Here is a 17,811-nt window from a genome sequence, read left to right on the forward strand (position 1 = left end):
TTATTCCTCTCGACTGCTAAAATTCAAGCAGAAGTTAAAATTATAATTGAATATCTTTACCACAAAGATCATTTCAAGGTGAAAGTAAAAAAAGAACATTTGTTTCATCACTGAAAATAGATAAGGTAGATAAAACATATATATATCGCGATTCAAAATCTCACAGTCGCAATGAATCATCTTGTAGACACGATCCAGACCTAAAATATAACCATCTTAACAAAACGTTCCCGAATCGAATCAATGACTAATTATACGTTGGAACAACAACGCGGAGAAAAAGGTTTTGGATCGGACGTCGTTCGTGGGATAACGTATCGATCATCCATCGGAGATCCATTACACCGTGCCAGCTTAGATCCTTCGAACGCGGAGAGAGGTCGACGATCGTTTCAAGGGAGGATGGCTTCATGGATTTTGTTGAACGAGTTGAGGTATAGTCGTCGTTCAACTTCTCCTTCTAAGAGCTAATTAATTTTTATAGCTTTGCTCGAGGAGAGAGACCTCGGGTCCACCGTTCGTTTCTTGTTCAGATCCTACGAGGCAATATTAATGGACTGGCCCGTTTGCTTCGCTCATGTTTGCAGATTTCCTGCAGGTACTCTTTATTTGCGGATCGTCTCGTTGTTACTGCACTGACCCCTCCACGTCCATACGTTGATTGTTCCTCCCTGGTCGATGCACATAATTTAATAGTTTTTACAATTTATAAATTCGTCTAGTCGATGGCAGAAAATGAGAGATATAAAATAATCAAGCGTGGTACAGTACAGACATAGCGCCGTGAAGCATAATACTGGTTTCCATAATGAACATTGTTCTCGTGGGCTGACGGCTGATATCTCATAGCGGTTTTCTTCGAAATTGACATATTCTCCTGGAAAATTTATGGGTAGAAAATCCTGTAAAATTATGAGTTGAGTTATTATTTTGTTGATAGCTTTTATGACTTCATATAAAAATTCCTATACGATAGATTTAATGGAATCGAGGAACGTTTGTTCGATCGATTATACTCTACAAGAAGGGGTCTTTGATCTTCCCGTGAAATTTATAGAAACCATGATTTTTAATCGAAGCAGTTCCACTATGTGAAGCTCTTCATCGTCCGAGAAAAATAAATAACCGGTCGATCAAGTGGTGCGTCTCCCTCGCAGGTGATTAAGTTTTAGGGTTCCAAGCGGAGAGATTTAAACATGAATTTATCGTAGTAATTATTTGCCGAGGCACGAACATACAAATCAAGCAGGCTCGTTATTATTACACACGATGGCGAATTAATTGCCAAAAGAGTATAGATCGATATGATCGGTGGCAATCGTTTGATTTATGTCGACATCAGATAGCTGACAATGGAATTTGTAGACTCTGATATAACAAAAAATAGAGTGCAAGATTCGATGCGTTGCTTTCTTTGCTTATTCCTCATATTCGTCGTTTTCTTTTTAGGTTCAACGTCTTAAAATTTGACTGCAAAAAGCGTTCTTCCGTAACAGACGAAATTAGCTGAATCAATAACGGATACTCATAACGATAAAGCTGTATCGATTAAAATTATTTTCGTCGAAATTAAAACTCATCCGTACATGCTGAGATTTTATCGAGCACTTGAGTTCTAAATTATTGCAAACAGTGAGTCATTCAAATCTTTGAGTAGTTCCACGGGACCGTAATGCCTATGGAAGCTTATAATGGAAGCATTGTCGGATTTCTAATATAAAATCGTGGCTTATTTTCTGTATTCAACAAAACGCTGTGCGTGCAAATATATGATACCATGGAGGAACGTGTACGAACGCAAATGGATATCCTAAATGGCCAACGGTGAGTGTATACGTGCACGGTTATAATCTATATTGTACCCGCATAGATGTGTCTTTGTCCGTGACCTATACATCAAAAAGATTGGCGTCTTTATTAACAGAGATACCCAGGATTTCTTCTTTTTCCTTTTATTAGTCAAGCTTCGAACTCTTGACGAAAATCAACGACCGTTGCGGTAAACGTCTATCTAATCTCTCGTACGAGCCGTTTCTATAATCATACAGAAAATATTGGGACGTTTGTTAATGTTCGTCAGGTTTAGTTGCATTTTAGATTCAAGACCATCACGCGATACATCAACTTGATTGACTAATGTCGCATCCGAGCAGTTGGTTTTCCCTTGGAAATCGTGAGAAACCGACGCATACAGGAATCTAGCGAAATTTCGATTTACAATAGTTTGCCGAAACTCCCATGTATGTACCAATTTTACGATTCTACTTTAAAAATATTATGTTATAATATATTCCCTGCGAACACCTATTTTGTTATTCGAGCGGATCTTTCAATACTTCATACGCTCGAAAGCAGATTAAAATCGTATTTATCTCCGATTCGTGGTCGTGATCGCGGCCAACGAGAATGAATTAAAACAGAGAACGAAACGTACGGGGAAACGTCGGTAGTAAAACGACGAGGAAATCCCCCTTTCTTGCCCCGTTACCCCTTAGACACTCAGGCCATTCAGGCAGTCGCCGTTTTCCGCGACAATTGCGAGCGCAATGCAATAATTGCATAATTCCCGCCACACTTGCCACTCGGGGCGAAACTGGTCGGTGCATGAGTGGTTGAGCCGCGCGTTCGTAAAAGGGTGTAGCCGCTTCGTAGCCACAGAATTGTAGCTTGTAAGTTGTATCCGCAAGGAGAGCCACCTTTTCTTTCACTCCTCGAACTTTGCCGCTGGAGGATGAATTTTGTGACCGACGTGCGGCTTCGACGAATTTTGTTCCTCCTACTCTCGGGCTATGGGTTAATCGTCAGAGAGTGCTGCAGCATCAGGATGAAGCCGACCTATAGAAAGTATAAAAAGCAAAATATACACATTGTAAAACGGAAAGATAGAAAAATATAAAACATAGTTACTGACGTCGACGAACCTTGAACTTCTTAGTGGACAGTAAGGAATTACAACGAATTCTACTTTTCGTTCGGTCTAACGTGACTGGTCGGTCACTAGCGGTTCTATACCTGAAATTTGTGTGAAAAATTTGTTTCAAAATATCATAAACGCTAAGTCAAATACTATTTAATTATCTATTCATTAGCATCGCTATACCTATGGTATGTATACCCATAGTAAGATGAATAGAACAGACACAATTTACACAGAATAATCTGCGGTTACCCAAAATTATTATGCTGGTAATTATAAGTGAAAATAGCTTGATTTATTGCTGGGGATGGTTATATTTTCTAAGTAACGAGAGGTAACTGTGACGAGGAGAAGGGGCAAAAGGGTCGGGCAGACGAAGAGAGAACAGATAGGCAAGGCTGCAAACCGCTTGACGAAGGAAATAGAATTCAGAGGAGAACTTCCTTCATTTCGACTTTTACCGGCTCTTAGCGAAAGCAACGCTGCGTTGTAACGGGTGACGTTCGCACAAAGGGTGTTAAAGTTTTACGCGGACTATTTCTCTTTTTCATAGATATACGCCTCTCGGGCGATAAAAACTTGTACAGTTTACTGAGATTCGTGTCGTTGCCATTGGAAGAAGGAAAAAATCGTGAAAAAATTAGCAGACGTTATATTCGCCGATATTCTACGTATATTTTGCCGACATTTAAACCATTTATTCCGTCGATGCGTTTGCCTCTACCTAATAATACAAATTTCCATTGTATTTCTTAAAAATATTTCAACCTTTTGACAACGTGAAAATCGTCTAGCTTGTAAACACACACAATGAAGCGGTCGTCACGGGAAATTCTTTCGAATTGGTTACGGCGTCGAGTCCCAAAGATTTGTCCGAATGTCGTCGAAGCTTCTTCATGCGGGGGTGGTTTCGTGGAAGAACGACGGGAAAGGAATGGGAATAGGAAAGAAAGCGAACGAAAGGCAGAAGAAATGAACTGGCAATCTCATCAATTCACCAAAAAACAGCCGTAGCGGTATCTACCTGATAATATTTACTGCACATTGAAACGCGGCAGAAAGGAAAGCCACGGGTCTTTGTAAGACCAATCGGCCCATTCAAAGGCTGGTATTAGCCAAGCTATTGTCGGAGCGGCGTGAAATCGACATACGAAAAATTTTAAGCGGATCAATATGACGCTACTAATTGCTGTATAGCTTCGAGTCATGCCGGAACGCAATGTTTGGCCCAACCAACGATATCTATTGTTTATTATAAAAACATGCCTCTCTTTGTTTCTGTTCTGTTTCGCATTTTTCTATAGACGCGAAGGATTTGAAACGATTGGAAGATTGCTTCGATACAGAAAGAATTTTAATACATTTAGATTTGTATTTTGATATTTTCAAAATAATTGGTTCGGCTTAAAGCAAGGAGAGTGTCTTCTCTTTAATCAAAGAGCTCGGCTAACTTCAAAGTAGACCGTAAGAAAATCATAGGAAAGTAGCTACAATTCCTAAACGACTCGCGAAGAATATACGAAATTATAATAGAACATCGGTGGTTAAAAATGAGAAAAGCAAAGATACGTGGCAAGTGGATATTCCTGCACCACCCTCCGGTGAGAAGTGATCACGGAGTGGAACCGGTGATCGGGGAACACGCAGTTCCCCGAGAAGATCATAGAGAAAAGAGGAACTTTACGAGCCGCGTATATGGTGCACACGATCCGGGCTGCGGCACAATTCGCCACTAATTGATTTTACGACATCCGTTATATTGACCGTGAAGATCGTCGACAGAGTTGGTCGAGCTGCAGAGGGTGCAGATGACACCCTGGTGCGAGCCATGCATGACGCCCTTTTTCAGCGGATACACTCGAGGAATCTCCATGTATGAACCCTGATCACCGAGGACGATCTGATCTATAGTCTGTAGCGGCCCTCTGTTCTTTGTCCGCTTAATGTTTCGCTGATAACGGCCGACAGAACGGGCCGAGTTGACCGAGGAACGAGAGCTAAACCGGTTGAATCGAGAACCCATCTGATAATCTGATAATCGGGACCCATCTACGGAGACACGACTAAGAAGCATGTGAAAAATACTCTGCTCGTATTTAAGTTTTACATAGAGTGTAGATCGTTTAAAAGCATCGACTAAGAAAGAGTATGTATATGAAAATTAGTTTAATGCCACTTTGGATTTTTTAAGTCGAGTTAACGTAAGAACGATACTGAATTTAAAGAAGGGGTTCAGGAGAAAACTGTCTTTGAATCACCCTGTATATTATTAATAAATAAACGGTGAAACTATAAATTAAATTATAAAATTGAGTCTCGATTTATTTGTTGTTCGTTTTTTTTTTCGATGGAGCATTAACTTATATAATGAAAGATCGGGAACTTAATTGGTACAGTCGATGAATAAATATGGAAAAAGCGATAAAAAGCAATCGGAGAAACCAGTCGTGGATACAGGTCGTAGCCTCAATTCTCGTTCGATGGCATTAGTTGCCCATAGAAGAACAGAGAATCCCCTTGGCCTCCAATAGGATCGAGACGGGATCTCAAAAGGAGGCAAGATAGGAACGAAGGAAAGTCATCTCTCGCTCTCTACTGCTCCATCGCTATCTCTCACTCCAATGGACAATGAGACAATGGAGTGACGTTTGCGAGACGTGATAGCAGTCGGATTAATTCTCGATCGATTCGAAGGGAGCCGGTTCTCCGCTTTGAGAATTCGTACTTTCCCGACAAATACGCAACCGGTTAACTGTTTGACTTGACACTACAAACCACGTGCTTTCAAATCGTACCAAAATAATTCTAGAAAATATGCTTACAAAGAAAATGTTCAAATTCTTCGATCGGTCCTCGTTTAAAGTCTTTTATGCCATGCCGAATACACAATTTCTGAACCATGAAACTTTAATATACCCTATATAAATAAAAATACTACATTGACACGTGCGTGCAAAAAGGCTGACTATATCGACGATCAAATTATTGTTATCATAACCATCTGCTCGTCACTTTTACAAGCTTAAAAGCTAACGCTGCCGTTCGTCAGATCAAAGGAGGCCGACGCTTCCGCTCCCGAGAATGGAAAACATAACCCGAAATTCCCTAGCGAATACATTCGAAAGTGAGCAGTGAACTGATCGGCAAAGTACCCCGGAGACCGCTCAGAATTTTATATGAAGGAGAACAAAGAGTTCTGCTCAAGAGTTCAGTCCTGTAAATACATATATTCGGTTCAGTATCGCAGAGAATGTCGTTGCACCGGTCTTTTGGGAATTCAAATATGCGATGCATCTACGATCCAAGACACGGATTGGAGATCAAAAGGTTGTATCGGTTTGCAGAGTCCAATAAACGTTTCACGTTCCTCTCGTCGAATGTTTGATTCCTATAAGACGATAATAGTAATTTAGTTCGATCAATCTTTGTCTTATCTGGAATAATATAATATCTAATATGTAAGAAGTCGTGTTTTTATCGAATCAACCATATATCCTATCGTGTTTGTTTCCTATCGCCTCGTGCAAAACGCGTATTGGACAGGGTGCATCGTTTTCGACCACTGAACGCATGAATTGTTGTCACACGAGTTGATTTCAGGGTGGCTCGAAAATCGATGAACTTCTGGCAGGTCGTACGACTAATCGTGATCGATGAACCGGCACGCAGCGGCACGTGACTGGTGATCTATCGCGTGGAAACGATTGATCGCGATATATGGACGCGGAGACATTTCGCCCTTTCGTTGGACATCATTTTTTTTAATACCTCGTTTTAGATCTCGTCCTACCATGCACTCGTTTCAAACTTAGTTTCACTTGTCATTGCAAAAAGTGAAAGAAAAAGGGAGAGAAACAGTGAAAAGATACAGTCGAAAATTACTTTTGACTGATCCTAAAAGCTAGACGAATTAGGGCAAGAATGCAGGATAACTAATTGCCCCATAGCGTAAGCTTCATAGACACGCATACCGATACATTCATTTTTAGGCAAACCCATGGCCCCAAATGGCGTTCCATGGTCAGATAGAAATCTCGAAATTATAGCTCGACTATATAGATGTTCTCAGCGACAGAGGAGCTCGTTAGCGACTGAGAGTATCGATGACCCTCGTTAGGTAATCATCTTTTAATTAAGCCAAGAAAAAAAGACGCCGCTGATACATAGTCTGCAACCACAAAACTCTAATTACCTTGCTCTACCGGTTTAACAGGCAGCTTTGTGTCTTCGAATGGGGGCTGACATACAACTTGACGCACTCTAATCTCACGGTTAACTCCTGTGTCAGGTGCATTTCATGTGGTGATAATGTCGGAACTATTCTTCTAATCTACATTTCTTTTGTAATCGCTAACGCCTCAGTTTTTCTAAACAATGAAAGAAGTAGCATGTGTCTTCAAAGCAACCATGTGTTTATGTTTATATGTCACGCTCGTTGCTTACAGATCATGAGACGTAATCGTATAAAGTTATGTTATGAATAACTATTAGAACTTGCATAACTTCTTTATTATCGCAACTGTGATTAGTAGTCTTGCATTTCAAAGTATGTACATTCTAAAAAAACATCAGTTAAGAAACTTTTGCTATCTTCTTACAACGGAATTAATTAAGACGTTGAAAAGTAAATCTCACCATATCGTTTGTTTATTTCCTCACTCTATCTCTTATCTTCTTGCTGCACGTTTGTTCCTTTGTTTCGAAGGCGGAAAGCGCAAAGCACTGTCTCGTGCATATTCGCGATGTCCGTTCACTTTGACGTCGTTCACAGTCCGGGAAGTGACCTTGAGTGACAAATTGATTTCGAACGGACTAAGGTATATAACTCCTTTAGATTTAGTCTAGTCTATCGAGTACCCCTGTGAACCTGCTACTTTTACATCTATTTTACTGGTAAGACCCATCGAAATAACGATAAAATAAATTTTATTTTATTTATTCGAATAAGAATAAAAATAAAATAATATGGTATCGTATTTCCCATTTCCTCTGATGACTTTTATCTAACGATAATGATCACCGATTGTTATTATTCTAAGGAAAATTGAAACTGTTATTGAAAAAGCTACAATGTATATCGTAGTATAATTGATATATATATAGAGATCGCAACTGACCTGCAGAGGATGGGATTTGCACTACGAAGGGATGGTCGACGAACGGTTGTTTGACGGTACCACCCCCACACCGAAGCATGGCAAACCTGGTATCGCATTCACGGTCCACTGCTTCAGGATTCGGGTCTCCACCCTGTCTCTACGCTCGTGTTTCCTCGTGAAAAAAGAAAAGAGAGAGGTGGAGAGAAGGGAGAGAGAAAGGAGAGAGAGAGAGATGATACGGTAAAGGCTACCCATCGTTGGCGATCTGTAACCCTCGATCGTCGGATCTGAACATATCTCACGACGAAACATACTTAACAGATGGTTAGGTGAACAACGCATTTGTCTTACAAATTGCAGCATCGAAACGTCTTCACGGCTTCTACCACGAAAATTGTTCATCCAACTGTTCTGTATCCGAGAAAATTTATGGAAAAAATTTATTTTCTACCTGGAGAATAGTTTTTCGATTACTACTGTTGGAATCGATTGTGCCGCGAAGAAATTTGAGAAGTTCGTCTTTGACAATGTAGTTTAAACTAAGTTAATCTAGAAACGTTGACTTAATTATTACATTACGTATTGCAATACAAGTAACAGAGTATCAGCGAACGTGATTGCTCTTCATAAGAATATATTGACTTTCGTATACTTAAAGAGAGTTTATAGAAAATTCTATCCGAGAGTACCATCGAATAATCGTAAATCCTGAACCATCTTGCGTCTGTTCGACGAGAAATCTATGTTGCGAACGGATCGTGAATCCATGAACATAACGCAATCACCTCACGCATCCGTCTTATTCCAAGATCAAGTCACGTGTGAGACTGCATGGTAATCAGCTGACACGGACCGTGCACAAAAAGAGTAGGTGATTTTAATAGAGAACAAACAGGATAAAGTGATGCAATTTCCCTCTCTCGATATTTATAAAACGTATATACTTACAAAGAAAATCAAGAATTTTTCTTTTTTGATAGTTTGTCCAATATTGTTCCATCGAAATGCAACAATATTCTCTCTTTACTCTGTAAAGTTATCTATCAGTAGAGGACATAAGTCGTGGTCGCGTGGTAAGAAACGGCTGGGCGATATACATAGCAGGTGCGCGTGCAGACAGCTCGAGGCGTTTACCAGTTAACCAAGGGGTGGGCAAACTTTTTTCTGAAAGGGTGGAATAAGAAGCTGCGGGATTTACTGTGCCAAAAAGGGGTCACGCTATGCTAAAGCGAACGCGCAAGTCTTTTTAATCATCTTGTCAGGCTGGTATAATCCGTGCAAATCGTCCGTAAAAATTCTCACTACTTTCTGGCAGACAAAACTACTGTAACTGCAACAGGCATAGCTTCTGAAACATGAAGATGGCTAACGTTGACTGTTCCGTGAAAATATCTTAAATAGATATCGTATATATCGTAAAAAATATTTTCTTTCTCAGGAGTATTTAAAATTCATACTTACCATTTCATTTGTGTTACAGTAATATATTATCCTATATAAATTAACGAGGATGAACTATCTTAACTATCTACTCAAAGAATGTCTTTGGAACAAAAATGTCACTGAAATGTTATAAAAAAATTAATCTTTAAAATATTCATCTCTCTAATTATTAATTAACGAAAGAAATATTTCACGTACATCAATTAAGTGAAATTGTTTGTCTATATATTTACCAATTTACAAAAATATCCATGATGTTTTAGGGACAATATTAAGAAGTGATTGCAAAAAAATAAAGCACCGTAATCGACACTAATTAGAGATAAACGAGCATAGAAGTGAATAAACGTTGAAGATGTGCTTGGCGCCTGAGTGTGAAGATGAGTAAAAGTTTGTAAAGATAGCACTTAATCCAACGTGTTACGTCTAACACAGAGAGAAAGAGATAGAAGAAGAAAATGAATGGACGTGGCTGTAAGATTCTCATTCCGCCAACACGCACTGGCTTTTTGCCAAGTCGTGAGCGCGAGCCATTAACGTGCGGGATTGCTTATCAGTTGCTGAGTCCGCGTTATTGCGTCGACGATGACCAACCGAGCGGCGGGCGACGCTGTTTCTGTCCCCGTGCCACCTAGATGCCCCCACGTTTCATAACTCGCCAGATATCAGCTATAAGCTATAAATGACGAAAGCGATCACGTTCACAAGAACCTACGTCCGTGATATTGACCTCACATCGATTATGGAACTATTTGCGTGCATAGCGAAAAATTACCGCACAAAAATCATCCTTCCTTTTGTTTGTAAGCTGATTGTTTAGAAAACGCTTCAGGAAATCTCTTACGATACAATATACTAAAACAATGGTACATAAAACATTACGAATGAAGTACATTATAAATGCAATTTATAATGATTTTTATCGGAGTAACAATTTTTAGTTATATATACTTAACTTTGTATGTGAGACCCGAAGTTTGATATTTAATAACATTATCTGTATACGGAAAAATGAATTTAAAAAAGTGAATAATGGTTATATCTATTATATGATAATTATTTTCACACGTGGAAAGTAGTTATAGTGTAATTAGCGTTGTTGACACTCGATGTAATCACCTCATACTTGTTTTCCCCTTTACATCCTGAAGTAGATAATTGATTACTACGAAACCTATAATTATGGGTTATCGCTATGTTAAAATAGACCTTTCACTTTCCACTTGTAGCTATAGTAATTGCACATAGAAATTTCATAATGAAACATCGTCATATGAAAAAATTTCAATATAACATTTTGTCAAGAGACGAACGAGTAATAAAAAGATTGTTGGAAAGAAGAGTAATAACTTGTAACCTGTGAACATTTAAATATGGTGGAAGAAATCGCGTCGGCGGTACAGTGTTGCCAGTACGGAAGTACTCGATGACGCTATGCCAGGTTTGCTCCCTCCAAAACCGCGCGTGCATTGGCAGCATTGTTTTTTGGTAGTTTACAAATAAAATGGCCGATATATGAGGCTATTTTGTATGGACAATAAAATATGCAATTCTGTAAAATTAATGACCATCGGCCGCTCGTGTATGTATGTCAAAGTATAGGTTCAGTGCCGCGAAATACGAGAAAAGAAGGTGAAGTGTAAGTGAGCGTGTGGGAGTGCCGTGAGAGGAAGGTGGAGGTTGTCTTTCAAGACCCGTGGACGCCGCGGGCCCGAACACCGAAACGAAGAATAACTTACGAACTCAAATATATTGAAAAATCAACCGACCACAATATCTTTTTCATTGGCGCGCGGTGGCGCGGTGACAACAATACGAGAACGGCTCTAGATTTACGGAACCTGGTTTACAGCGCACAGGCCCCCTCTGCCGCCTGCTCCAATTCTTCAGGCACTCTCGCCTCACCTAAACACTGTGTGTTCCTAAGTCTGACAAAGCAACACTTGGGAACACACCAAGCATTTGTTATACTTTATGTGACAGATGACATACACATGGTGTTAATCACCTTCCATATTTTATTTTATGAATCTTGATTATTCATAAGCTGTCTATTAATATCAAAGGATCAAATATAGTAACTTAGAGCCGCTTCAGGCAGATATGATTCTCAATTTTGAAACCCACAGCTGAGATACTGGAGTGTGACGGGTACGTTTATTTAGAACCTTTCAAAATATTTCCCGCCGACCAGTTTGTTGTAGTGGAAAGAAATGGTGCCGACAATACGTTGACAGAGACGGAGGGGCCCACGAGCAGTGCGTCCAGCCAGCCCACCCCCTCCGTTACTCCTCTGTCAAACATGTGCACCACTCCTGGCAACGTAGGCACAGGATTTGGGTATGCTTGGTCCTTTGGTGGACCTGGAGCAGAAACCCGAGAAAATGCACAGGGTGAACTTACTACAAATATTAGTTATGCTGTGAATAATAATCAGGACCAAGGATCCAGCCAAAAGATACAGATCGACATTAAACCAACTAAAGTTGCCAATAGTACACATCGTAGACCCATGTTCACTATGAATGAAACTTGTCAACAGACTCCGACGACGCATCATACAGCTGGAGCTCATAATCAAACACACGGCACACATGTTCGTACTAAGAAACATCACGACGTATTTTCATTAACATGCGACAAGGGAGGTTGTAATTGTGATGCTGCGCATGCAACACCCCCACCGTCTCTTTTTTCAAATACTTTAGTTTTTACTACAGCTGATAAACACGCTATGAGTAAGCATTTCATGACACCTCTTGGACCACTACAGCTCACAGCAGAAGAGTGCAATGAAATTTTAATGAAAAGAGCAGCAGCTGCTTCAAACCAAGCTAATGTTAACAATGTGGCAACGAGCCAGACAGATAGTACGGCTCACTTTGGGCATGTTTTAACGCATGTGAACACTACACAAATCGAAACAAAGGTCAAGCAACAACAAGATATGGGAAGTCAGGTCAGAGTACCAAAAGAAAGACCGTATTCTTGTTCAGAATGCGGGAAGTCATTTCTTCTAAAACATCACCTTACAACACATGCAAGGGTACATACAGGAGAACGACCTCATGTTTGCGTTCATTGTGGTAAAAGTTTTGCACACAAACACTGTCTTCATACCCACCTTCTCCTTCACAGTGCGGACCGACCATACCAATGCAGAGAATGTAAAAAGTCTTTTACACTAAAACACCACCTTGTAACGCACACACGAGTACATACGAGAGATCGTCCATTTGTTTGTCAAGAGTGTGGAAGATCATTTCCTTTAAAACGTCATTTAGTGACACATAGTAAATTCCACTCAGGGGAGAGACCTTTTGTTTGCGAAGAATGTGGAGAATCATTTTCTCAAAAGGATCACCTAACAATGCATTCGCGCTTCCATGGCAGTTTACATCCATTTGTTTGTCACGACTGTGGAGCAACCTTCCAGAGAAAGTTTGAGTTAGTGAATCATGGTCGTTTGCATGGCAGAGTTCCACATTCGTGTACTGTTTGTGGGAAAGAATTTCTCCAAAAGAGAACACTACTAGCACACATGCGCTTACATACAGGAGAAACTCCATTTGCTTGTACTGTTTGTGGAGAAGCATTTCCTCGAAAAACAGACCTGGTAACCCATTCGAAGATACATAACAATAATACGAACACAGACGAAAAATCTCTTATGTGCAGGTAATAATTTCAATAACATATAGTTTAAATGTGTATGTCTGTCTATATTAAAATCTTCTGCATATGTTAAATTTAATGTTTCAGGGAATGTGGATTGGACTTCTCAAACCGGGAAGCTCTTACCCTGCACTTAAGGTTACATTCTGGTGATCGTACTCTTGTAACAGATCTCTGTGGGTTAGCAGCTGCTTTCCAACAAACTCCTGGACACTTCCTTACACCCAACACTTCTGGAACTCATCAGGTATTATCAACATTAGCATAATATACGAAATGCGTATACAATCAAAGGGTTTACAGATGAATGGACCCATCGGAAATCCCGGTGTCAGCCATATGCATGGTGCAACACAAACATCACCACCTGTAGGGACAGGCCCGAAACCAAAACCACACGTATGTCCCGATTGCGGTCGTGGATTCGCGCAGAAACATGGCCTGTCTCAACATCAAAGACGTCATACGGATGGTAGCTGCCATATAAGATCACACGTGTGCGATAAATGTGGAAAAGCGTTTTATCAGAAGAATCATTTGTTATTACATCAACGCCAACACATGGATCCCCCGCCCAGCATACTTCGGCAACAACAGAGACAAGCTGCACAAGCTGCTGCTCAACAAGCACAACAACAACAACAGCAGCAGCAGCAACAACAACAGCAGCAGCAGCAGCAACAGGTACAGCAGCAACAAGTGCAACAACAAGTGCAACAACAACAAGTGCAGCAACAGCAAGTGCAACAAGTGCAACAGCAGCAGCAGCAGCAACCTCAACAGCAACAAACAACGTGCACTGTAGATACAAAAACAATACAGCTTCAAGCAATACAACAAGTGCAACAACAAGTTCAACAACAGGTACAACAGCAGGTACAGCAACAGCAACAGCAACAACAACAACAAGCGTGCTCTGTGGACACTAAAGCAATACAGTTAAATGTCACTATGTGAGACGATATAGAAAGTGGGGATTGGTCGATCCCTGGAACAATAGCACTCCCAAATGCGCACCCTGCTGCCACCCTCTGCACGCACTTCTCTTGTACTAACATTACACGTTAGATATATTTATTATCTCTAGAATCGAATACGAAATAACCAATTTTATTACAAGAGTATATATACAAAGTATACATATTATATTCTAAATATGTAAGGCTTGTAACAAGAAAATAAAAATAACCATATATTAGTGTTTTACATATACTTTATATATCATTTACTCTAGATATGTAAAATGATACTAAACAAATTAGTTGCCTTAATGAGACGAAGAATTTTAATGAATATATTAACTATTGTTTGGTGAACTTTTTTTCATTTACTTTTAATTAGTAGGACGTCACTTTATAAGAAAATACATATTGAATAAACAAACGTAAAAAATAAGTTTTTTATGTACTACTGCTTTGTTGTTATCCTTCATGCTGCGCTTGTATGGTGAAAGTCGAGAGAAATGTTGATCGTGTGAATGATCAGTAAAAAATAAATATGTAGAATGTATCAAGAAAGAGGGAGAGGGTGGCAGACATAGCGCATTTATGGAGCATTTAAAATTGTAGGTCTGCCCGAAAAAAAAAGAGATGAATGGTGTCTTTAAACGTATTTTTTACGTTATAGCAATTCGCGAAATTTGTTTAACAAATTCTAGAGAATTAAGAGCGCAAGAGCATTATGAAAATTTATATTCCATTAAATGGACAGTTATTAACTTTATTAATTCGAAGGATTCGAATAAAGTTCGAATCGTTAAAATTGTTTTGTTTTTATATGATTGATAGCGTTTTCATTTCTTGAACTTCCGTACTTTCTTATGTTCTCGACTTCGACTTTTTTACTTTATAATACCAAGATATGTGTGAAAGCCATTCACATATTCTTACAAAAAAACATCCAGCATAGTAAACTTTTGTAATAGTTTTGTCAGAGATATGTAATAGCTAATAGAATTGCGCAAAGAAATGAAAGAAGTAATAAAGGTAGCTTTCCTACATAGTTTTAACATACATATATATTTTTTCCAGACAGATAACAAACATGCAATGCGTTTTTTCGTGATTTTACACGAAAGTGAAACACGACCTAAATTAGAATCACATTTTTAAATGGAAGAAAAAAAAGAGAAAAATTGTTAAACGATGAAATATTGTAAAACGAGCTTTAATGTGCCTTTTTTCAAGCTCGCGATTAAAGTACCTTTCCTTCTTCTGCATTCCTGTTTCTATTCGCATACGATACAGATTGTCTTGTGAAAGTAAACGTTTTGCCCACGCGCATGAAAATATATGGGCTACACGAAACAATCAGTATTCATATTTTTTTCAAACTATGAAAATACGAGCATGTAGTACATCTATGCGATTAAAATTTTCATTCGTTTCATTTGTGCAATATATAAGTTTATTCAAGTTACTTACAGTCACACACGAATCAAACGCTTCGAATGCTGCGGTGCTTCACTTGTTTACTCATTTGAACATCCTGAAATCTCCCGCGTTTCATTTGGTAATGTAATAAAAAATAGAAGATAGGTAACACGCATTTGTTCATAAGCGATATCTGGCGGTGATGTCCGGAGATAGACGAACGCAAATAGCGCATGCGCATAGGTCATCGTATACCGTCCCGCCTGCGGACGAACCGAAATAAATCGAACGACGCCGAGCCGATCAGCAGTACGGTGCTCGCTGGATGCGACTGTTTCGCGTTAGTGATGATCAAAACGAGTTGTCGTCGTCGTTGTTTGTGGCATTTCGCGAAGACGAAGAAACCGTGATCCGTGATCAAAAGCTCGAGACGGAGAAGAGGCCGAGGACACACATCGTCGCTCGTTGCCGCGGCCACGGATGCATATGGAGGTGCGTAAACCCTTGTTTCGATGCACCCTCTTCATCTATGCACACGTTTTTTCTTTGCTTTGAAAACATCACAGACACTTCCTTTAACACCACTGCTATTTTTCTATGTGATCTCCTCTGTCCCGTGAAACATGATTTAGTACGCGAATGTATCCTGGACAATTGAAAGTGCAATAGATGCATTTATCACAGGAATTGTTATTTACGATATCTGCGTCGAATCGAAGGATCGTTATTCGTCGAAAACTTTCAATTTCGTACATTACCTCGAGTTAATATTTTTTTACAAATAATAGTATGTTTGAAACGCGATTCGAGGAAACGTCCATGCTGTTTTCATTCGGTCAGCCTGTGCTTGGAACGACGCAATACTATTTTTTCTTCTTTAAGTTTGTTTATTTGATGTGCAATCATTCAGGTGATTACAATAGTATCATCTTGGGTTGTGCAAACGTATATGAATTTTGCACGACAGTGAACTCTCCCTTGGAAATAGGCCGCAGATTAAAAGTACGTGCGCATACGGCATTGGACTTTGTGTACGCTCTCAGCTGACGGGGGCCTGTCAGCTGCCTTCCACGAGAAGATCAGGGCCGTCATTTTGTGTGGCGTTTCCATACGATTTTTCCCGTTACTTCGTTTATCTGAAATTTTACAATCGACTCATTCCATTTCGTTTCTACCTTGATGGTACACTTTAGTTACAATTTTTCTTCGCTTAGTAACAGTGCATAATCTGCCATATCGAATAGCTCTGTCGTCACGTCCGCACGTGTGCGTAGGACAAGAATCTATTATTCCATTGTTAATTGATCATTGTACACTTAGTTTACACTCATTTAACATCTCATTAAATTTCCATCAGCCTCTCGTATGTATACCTCGTTTCTTTTTCGAATACATTTTTATTCGTCGATTTTTTTTATTCAAATTTTTTAAATTGCTTCTCACTTACAATGTCAACGACATCGTAATATTCCGCGTCAGTGGTGATAATTTCCTTGATACTTAACCGGCAATCTCACCAAGATAATGCGCGCCGTCTTGTTTTGTACACATTCACAGCTGATTCAACCGCCTTGTCTTAAAAACGTTCAAACTGTTATCTTTTAGTACGCGGGTACCCTTTTGCGACATTTCTTCTCTCTGCTGTATGTGAACGCGTACGTACAGAATGGCTTCGATCGCTCTGAAAAAACCGTACATACATAATATCCAGCATAGTACCTGTGGTAAAGGCTAACAATAAGTGGTAGAGGGAATTGACGTAACGCTTTGCTTCTTCCCTCTGTGTGTTTCTACCCGAGACCACCAAACTTCGATCGATTTTTCTATCGTAAATATTTGGCCAAGTTTACATCAACATTTACGTATCGTCGATTTGTTAAAAGAGTGACATCTAAAAAATTGTCAATTCTGAAGTATCTACAAAAATTAATCTTTTATTTATTTTTTATTAATCTTTTATTTTATTTAACTAATATTTTATTTTTATTTTCTATAAAAACGATACTACTTTACTTATTAATATCGAATTATTTAACGAAAGGAATGTTACAATGCAAAAATTGTATCGATTCCCTATTTAGTAGTATTTTATTAAATATCCTCAAAACCCAAAGTCTATTTTATCCCAACGATAAAAGAAAAGAAATTCTTTTTTATTACTAAATAATGGAATTATTAATAATTTTTAAGTTTAAAACGATCTCTTGAAAAATGGACTTTTCCTAGTTGTGTCTTTTAGTAAATGGATGATACAAGTTGTCTCTTACTATAAAAATCATACTGTCAACAGAAATTCTCTAAAAGG

The 17,811-nt window shown here is 39.2% G+C and overlaps 1 protein-coding gene and 1 long non-coding RNA gene across 15 annotated transcripts in view; one reads left to right on the forward strand and one right to left on the reverse strand.

Moving 5' to 3' along the window:
- Nucleotides 1-15,642, reverse strand: LOC105681782. 3 transcript variants are annotated; one of them, XR_004462906.1, is made up of 6 exons: nt 8,035-10,778; nt 7,553-7,701; nt 7,110-7,474; nt 2,912-3,012; nt 2,435-2,835; nt 1-902 (listed from the first exon to the last, which is right to left on the reverse strand). It is a non-coding gene; the product is annotated as an uncharacterized LOC105681782 (long non-coding RNA). The 3 variants fall into 3 exon arrangements; XR_004462905.1 differs by lacking the exon at nt 1-902 and adding an exon at nt 15,558-15,642 and having other exon boundaries at nt 1,198-2,835; nt 8,035-8,188; XR_001102736.3 differs by lacking the exon at nt 1-902 and having other exon boundaries at nt 1,198-2,835.
- The window catches only part of LOC100747548 (protein yippee-like 1), a 24,722-nt gene continuing 17,867 nt past the window's right edge, over nt 10,957-17,811 (forward strand). For 9 of the 12 annotated variants that reach the window (XM_033324574.1, XM_033324597.1, XM_033324584.1 and 6 more), the window contains exons 1-3: nt 10,957-13,137; nt 13,222-13,381; nt 13,429-15,998. In XM_033324574.1, the coding sequence (XP_033180465.1) occupies nt 11,762-13,137; nt 13,222-13,381; nt 13,429-14,091 (2,199 nt within the window). In that variant the 5' untranslated portion in view covers nt 10,957-11,761 and the 3' untranslated portion in view covers nt 14,092-15,998. Of the gene's footprint in view, nt 13,138-13,221; nt 13,382-13,428; nt 15,999-17,811 lie in introns of those variants that run through there. The other 3 variants (XM_033324601.1, XM_024372196.2, XM_012393116.3) reach the window with 3 other exon arrangements.

Source organism: Bombus impatiens, unplaced genomic scaffold (assembly GCF_000188095.3).
Source record: "Bombus impatiens unplaced genomic scaffold, BIMP_2.2 scf_0054, whole genome shotgun sequence".
NCBI lineage: Eukaryota > Metazoa > Arthropoda > Insecta > Hymenoptera > Apidae > Bombus > Bombus impatiens.